Source organism: Rhagoletis pomonella, unplaced genomic scaffold (genome assembly GCF_013731165.1).
Source record: "Rhagoletis pomonella isolate Grant_MI unplaced genomic scaffold, Rhpom_1.0 Rhpom_scaffold_00004, whole genome shotgun sequence".
In the NCBI taxonomy this organism is placed as follows: Eukaryota; Metazoa; Arthropoda; class Insecta; order Diptera; family Tephritidae; genus Rhagoletis; species Rhagoletis pomonella.
Window position 1 is genome coordinate 69986667 of NW_023458558.1, and position 7962 is coordinate 69994628.

At 32.5% G+C, this 7962-nt stretch overlaps 1 protein-coding gene across 1 annotated transcript; it reads right to left on the reverse strand.

Annotated features, from left to right (window-relative positions):
- Positions 1–6378: 6378 nt before the first annotated feature.
- On the reverse strand, positions 6379–7607 carry LOC118738561. The gene is made up of 2 exons (XM_036469502.1): positions 7387–7607; positions 6379–6982 (listed from the first exon to the last, which is right to left on the reverse strand). Exons 1-2 carry the CDS (start codon positions 7396–7398, stop codon positions 6494–6496), a joined length of 501 nt encoding a protein of 166 aa, XP_036325395.1. The 5' UTR covers positions 7399–7607; the 3' UTR covers positions 6379–6493.
- Positions 7608–7962: the final 355 nt, after the last annotated feature.

The following is a 7962-nucleotide window of genomic DNA, read 5'->3' on the forward strand; positions in this document are numbered from 1 at the left end:
AATGTGGTAGATATCAATTATGGGCAGTTTATTATTTATTTATCTTTTTTTCTATATAAATACGTATGTATGTAATACATACTATGTATTACGAAGCAGAAAATATAATAAACATTTACTGTGCCGAACCATTTACTTAATACTTATCATTTTTCTTTTGTTTCTTTAAGATTTGCTTTTTTTTTAAGCTTTATATAGCTCATTATCTAAAAAAAAGCTATAAAACATCGAATATAAAACTTTGTACAAAAATTCAAAATAAATTCTGCGAAGTTTGACCGAAATTGCAAACTTTTTAATTAGAGTCTCTAGACAAAACTTTTAAATTTTAGTATAATAAGAGGCAAGTTTGAAGTTGCTAAAAAAAAATCTGGTTGAGTTTCGGCAACTTTTATTGTGTAACGCAGTTCCTTCCATATAAAGAAATTCTTCGAACATACTTTGAGAGATATGCGGAATGCTGCCAGCTTTCGTTTTTATCACATTTCAAATATGTATATGTGACCTGGTCTACGGAAAGGGGGCTTAGGTGTCAAAAAATCAATTTTCACTTTTTGGTTGATTCGGATGGAAGATGAGATGCTTTTTCACGTGGTGAAAAGCAGAAAATCCTAACTTGCTTAGAAGTGTACTAAAAATGTAGAGAAAGAAGAGTAAAAATACGACAAAATATAATTTATTGGTAATGAACAAAATACATTGAATTATAAGCTATAAAGACATGATTATACACTAGAAAAACGTATTATGGGTCAAAAATAATAATGCTGAGTAGTTTATGTATTTTTCTTTGTTGTCGTTTTCCTTGAGATCTTTTTACGTGTTGATCCTGAGGAAGATGGACCTGGTTCCTCGTCTGGTTTGAGAACATCTTCACTAGTTTTTGCCTTCCGTTTCTTCGATGGCAAATCTTTCGGCAATGGAGCCACAATATCTACTTTAGATATATCCGAAACCGTATCCGAAATCAACAGAAACAGTAAACGTCACTTCTTCAGTGTTACTTTTTTAAATGTTCCACACTAGCAACTTACACGATGAACTATAATAATATTCCGACCAACAACAACACTTACTGGACCAACAACAACACTTACTGGACGTCCGGCGCGGAGAACAATTAACGAGATAATGAGAAACTGACGAAACGAGTTGCTTTTAACAGCTTTTTCACAGAAAACTAGTTTTCGCACGTAAGCTCCCTTTTCGTAGACCAGGTCACATATGTGTTTCCATTTTTGACTAAGCGATCTGTTAGAAATGGCTACTAGCCTTATCGTGGAGAAAATTTTCATGTCAGGCAGGGTTGTATGAAATTGGGCAGATTTCGCTTATTTTTATTTTAAACAAAGAAGGGATTTTCATCATAAAATGTTTGTTATAAATGTCTTAATTTTAAGTGTGAAGTTTTATTCGCAAACTTAGAAAATAAGAAATTGTTTCACTGTTAAGACACTTAAGATGCGTTTGTGTTTGGATATAGTGCCAACAAACAGAATAAATATTACATGTAGATATTGTCTTCCCAGATAGCGCATATTCAATTCTGCCTAAATTACAAAACATTATTTTTGCCCACTCCTAAAGGTTTAAGGTAAGGGAAAAATTGATATTTTCCAGCACTATGTACACATATGTATTTTTTCAAACAAACTTTTTTGCTGAGAACTTATTTAAATTCCAAAAACCGAATGCCAACTTGAATTAAAGGAACCAACACTGAAGTGAGTCAAAATGAAAATAAAAGAGCACAAATTTCTATGTAAAGCAAAACTCTCTGGGAATCCTACGAGACATCTGCCGGTCATATGACCGGTCATCTAAATGAGAGATGTGCAGTCTTTTGGCATCAGAATTGAAGGGGTTTCTGAAAAATGTGACCAGTTCTTTTGTGTAACTGTGATTTTGCATCCCTTGTCAACATATGGCTTCGTTTGATGTTGACTTAGGGTCGTTGTTTTACTGCCTTAAAATTGAAGGGAAATTTTTACAGCGTTTTTTATGTGTATTGGTTTCTATTTGAGTGTATTGAGAATCGGTCAGTCTGAAAAGGCCTTGTAGGGAAGACAATAGGTTTGTTCGTCGAAAATCCAGCGAGAATTATCACTCAAAATATCACATAGTAAGAAAAAATGCTCCCAAATTCTCTCTCATGTAGAGAAACTTACAATTTTCTGTACGAACGCAAATTTGCAAATTTTTCTGCCAGCTAGTGTCCACGGTTGCATTTGCAACAAAAGAAATTTGTATAGAATTTTTAAAATTCTTTCAGAGGGGCAAACAAGAGGATCTATGTTTATATATCTTGTCAGTCCGACTTTCTTCAACATATGTTTCAATTTCTTTGTCGTGTTTACTATATCGACTCTGGTTGAGATTGCATTCCGATTAAGAATACAGTTTTTTTTTTTTTGCCGGGTACCTTTCAAATCATTGGAATTGACTAAATTAATAAAGTAAATAAGTATTAACTTACATTTTTCATTTTAAAAATTTTCTAAAATCGTCGACAAAAAATCCAACCATGTGCCACAATCATATGTTTTTCCTAATTGCAAATTCTTGCTGGCAAAATTTTTTCCGGCTCAAATTTGTAACTAGCCGTTTTTAGCCGGTTTTATTTGCCAATTTAGCCGGTTCGTCCAAAAAGTTCTGGCAACACTGCTGTTTGTTATCAAAAAGTGTTTATAGTTGGACAATTTTTAGCTCTTAAAATTAAAACAAAGAATAAAGGCTTGTAATAATTGATTATTTAATTATGTCGATCAACGGCCGCTGCACAGTGGTCAATAAATGGATTTTAATGTTCATAATTCAAAGGCTCCAGGCCTTCATGTCTCAACCGATTTGATTAATTATTTTTTTAAATGAAAGCTAATAATATTTGCAAGAGACTGTTTTAGCCCAATTTTCGAATTTTTATTTGTTTGTATTCAATTTTTTAGTGCAAAGTGCAGAAATTGCGCCAATTTTGAAAAATACCGATTCTCCTGCTAATAAAAGTTTCATAATAAAAACTAGTTAAAAACAATTGTAGGTTTCTCCTAAAACAAAAAATAAATTAAAAAGTAATAATTTGAAATGTTATAAAAAAATGTTACCAAAAGTATTCTTTTTGTTTATAGTTTTTATAAAAATTTTGGGTATACATTTTTATAGATTACTAAATTTTAGTATAATAAAGTGCAAGTTGCAAGTCGCTAAGAGTTCCCGTTGATTTTTAATATTTTTTTCGCTAACATTTCGAGCACATCTGCATGCTAAATGGGAAATAAAAACGTTTGTTATGTTATCTGCAAATACTTTAGGAATAAAGGGGACTAATGATTTGTGTTTTTACAATTCGTAATTCGGGATAAATGACTTAGCGATGATTTTGGTTCGTTTTTGAAAACTACATATACTTTCAGGTATGTAGTTTTATAGTCCATTCAATTCGCGTTGATTTTTGATAACTTTTTTCGTTGAAGGTGTTGCACTTTTTCCTCCATACTCAAATTTTTTGTATATCCAATATGTATTAAGAAAATGCAAAAAAAAAATAAAAAAAATATTACAAATCAACGCGAGTTCTTATCCGCACTTGCACTTTGTAAATCCAAAATTTAATGGACTATAAAACTGCATACCCGAATGTTTCTAAAATTTCTGACAACAAAGTTTTAAATTTGAATGAACATTTTTTGTAGAAAGTTTTAAACTTTAATTTTTATGGTTTTGTTGTTGTTGCACTAAATAAAGGTTTTCCGTGAGATTTCTGTTTTTCTTATATGCAAAAAGTACTGTAAATATATTTATTAAAGGAAATGGTACCTATCGACGACTTTCAATTTATTGACACATTGACCTGCATTTAGGCACATTTTTCCGGAGAAATTCGGCACAATTTTAAATTTTGATTTTCCATCACTGTTACAAATACAACGATTACTGATTGCGTGATCTCCCTGCAAACCATTTTTTCAGAGTATTCTGAACCGTAGAGAAATTTTAAGGAATTCGTTAAGATCTCATCCGATTTTTTGCCGAATTTTCTAAAATGTAATAAACTGTGCACATTTCGATTATTTTACGAAATTTCAGAAGAAAATCAATAAAGCAATGAAAATAATGCTGTCATGTGAAGAATCTCTTACAGAATTTTCTTTATTTTTCGTACAGAAATTTCTATACGAGTTCATGTCAACCACTTCATATAATTTTCTTTTGAAGCTTCGTAAAAAAATCGATACAGAAATGAGATACTCCTAAAGATTTCGTCAATAATTCGGGAACTTTGAACTTTGAAAATTAATTAAATTCAAATTATTTAATAAGTTAAGTCAATTATAACATTATGGGTATCGATCGAAATGATTTTGAAAAACGTAACAAAACGTAGGAGCCAGCACTTTAAAAAATTTGTGATTTTAAATATTTTGTACAGATTTGTCACCTGTTCATAAACCTTAAATTTTATATTTACAATAGGATAAATAAATCACTAGATATGAATCTAAATGATTTTGAAGAAAACTTTATTTCTAAACCACATTTAGAAGAATTTCCATCTTTTTTTTAAATCGAAATTCAACTTGAATTAAGGGAGTTTGTTAAATTGACTATCAAAATATGGGTGTCAGACGAAAACTCTTTAGCAGGGATTTAGTTTGAAATTAATTTAAACAGGATGGCCACCTGTTTGAAAACTCCAAAATAATTGAAGTATACATAATTTATATGACTAAAATATGGGCGTCAATTAATAAAATTAATGTTAAGAAATCTCTAGTGTGAACATTTAGATCATTAGAAAGGGTTAAAAATTTAAACTCAAATTATTTAATAAGTTAAAGGAATTATAAAAATAGAGGTTGATACCTGAAATGGGGCTAAAAAGGTTTTAACTTTGAACTATATTATCGTTCATCAGATAATTTAAATAAGTATCGCCATGTCAGACGCAAGAGACTTGTTTATTACTTTGCTTCATTTAGGAGAGCTACCATCTGTTTGAAAATTCGAATTTAGCTAACTTATACACAAGTCCGAAAACGAAGATAATGCGGAGATTACCGGTATTAAAAAAAAAAACTTTTTTGGTTTTTATTTTCGATCGGAAAATGGGCTTGAACACATACATTTACAATTTTTAGTATATATTTAAGTTAAAATAATTGACTTACTTTGCTTTAACCACCACCAAGCGGACTCGAACCTGAGAGCACTCGACGCCATAGCCGACATCTGTTAAGAAAGCGAATAACTGCATTTTAGTTTAGCCTTTGGCAATTCAAAGGCAGACGTCACTGAACGCATGTGTTGTCCGAAGAGATCTGTATAATTATAGTCCATGATTGACTGGTATGACTTCCACCTTAAATAATAGTTCATGACCTGGAAATTGTGCATACTAGTTCAGTTTTTCACTGTACCCTGCACCCGTAATGTACCCTAACTTACACTTGCAAAAGAGCGATGTTGCGCATATATATACATATGTATGTAGTATAATAATAACCCTGCAAAAAATTGTGCGACTAATCTCTAAAGAGAGTATTCTGAGATTACTCTCAATCGGGTACGATTGGGCATTAATTAGTCGCAACTAGTCTCATACGGGTACTAATGGAGGTCAATTAGTCTCGACTAATCCCTTATGGGTATAATTGGAGATCAATTAGTCCCCAACTCATCTCTAACAGGTTCTATTAACGATTTAATGATTTGTACGCACTTAGTCAATGAAATTTCATGTGCGGCGTTGGCACACAGAGAGAGTATTCGCCTAACCAAACTGAGCAACCCGGTTCGAATCTCAGCTGGCGCAAATTTTTATTTTTATTTTTTAAAAGTAACTAGTCGCTTTTTATACCCGTTCGAGTATAAAGGTGAACACTTAGTCTCTTCATAGGACATGCTCGAACAAATGCGAACAGTTCATTCCATATAAAGAGATCAAAAGTGGTATTAGTCGCATGTTCCTTTGCGATTGCTCCCGGAGTCATCCCGGATTAGTCCCACTTTTTGCAGGGAATAGATTGGCACTTACACATATGTTAGTGTTTGGCAAAGCTTCTTTTCCGATTGGTGGCGTGGGGGGTACAACCTACAATTTTACGCCAACACCGAACGGCGCTTGACTTTTTAATAGAAGCTATTTTTCATAGCAGAAATACACGGAGGTTTGTAATTGCCTGCCGAGGGGCGACCTCTGTTAAAAAAAAAACGTTTTTCTAAATTTGTTTGCGATGGGCTTGAACCCATGCCCTGCGGAGTGGAAGCGCACACTACTTACCATTACACAACAGCGACCGCCATGTGTTTATATTTATTTGTTATTATTATTTTTAACTATAAAATTACCATCAAAGTGACGATGAAATAAATAAGCACTGATTTAGTTAGTTATTTTTTTTTAATAAATAGGGTATACATTAAGCATCTTACAGAAAATATCACAACAAAATACACACATCTCTAGATAACAATTTCGAGGAAAAAGCATCAGCACCTAATGTTTCTTTTGATTCGCTGGGTTCACGCTATACAAATCATAATCGAACTGATCCCATGGATAAGCGTCTGCACCTCGAGGTACTGAAGAACCCTTTTTCAGCTTAAGCATCTTCCTCTTCTCCACTCTGGGATCGGCCACTTCGATCAGTTGCCGAATTTCACGTTCCTTCTTCGATAATGGCTGCGGCGCACGCAATGGAGTATTTCTGGGTAGGAACTGTGATTCATCCATACTAAAATCGGTATTCTCTGCCATTTTAGGTTCATGGAAACTCTCGAAATTCTGATACTGCATGGATTCCATGGGATAATTGTCATCAGCCATAACCATATCAAAGTTATTGCTCTGTACCATCGGCACATCATTTGAGGCGGAAGTGAGCAATGGATCAGTATTAAATTTACTGTTTTTTCCGAGCTGATGGTATATAGGACTCCCACGGGTGGGGTACGCTGAGAGGAAGAGCAGGAATACCAAAGCACACTAAAAAATAAAAGGTGAATGGAAATACAAATAAGGCATTTATGTAAAATTTAAAATAATTAATAAATATGAAAGAGCGCTATAAAAACTGGCTTCACTCTTCAAAGAGGACAATAATGCTTTCAAAATACCAAAACAACACAAAAATTCAGAACAATATTTAAATAGTGAAGTATTAAATAATTGTAAAATGTGAAAATATTCTCTTCCAAATAGTCGCGTTAATTAAATTGTGGACAGAAGCCGTAACAGAAAAAAATTATTAATTCTTCATGATATCCGCGCAGTAAGCTTCAATGATATCAAGTAATGGGAACTACTTATTTCGAAGAGTTATAAGTAATTTTCTTTGTCTTTGTTTATAATAAACCTGTAAATCAAAAACAAATATATTAAAAAATTACCGTTTTCATCATCTTCTTTTAACACAATACTATTATATATTAATATATTTGAATTTAAATATATCCTTGAATTCTCTGAATCCTTTATAATTTTATTTCCTTATTCCTTTAATTTTATTTTAGCAGCCGTTGAGCACTCGTCTGTTTTTTGAGTTGTTGATGCTAACAGAACTGTATATCGTCTAACTACGACTTCCAGCGGCTTTTAACTTTTGTACACAAAAACCTGGATCAAACCACACTGAAATACATTCACTTATGTATGTACAACAACACTCAGCTGTTGATCAAACGTTTTAAGGTAAACACAAAAATAATAAAAAATCAAACGAAGTATTCATTACCTAATCGATCAGCAAAGATCACAGAACCGAATTGAAAGAAAAGGTAATTCAACGTGAAACCCGCAGATCTGGTTTTGAGTGAAATGCACCACGGAATGTGGTTGATTACCCGTAAATTCTTAGCATATTACATATGTATGGTCAAACAAATATTTTGTTTGTATAAACATTGTATGTACATATGTACTTATGTAGCTAATTTTTATATTTCAATAAGGGAAGTGCCCAGAAC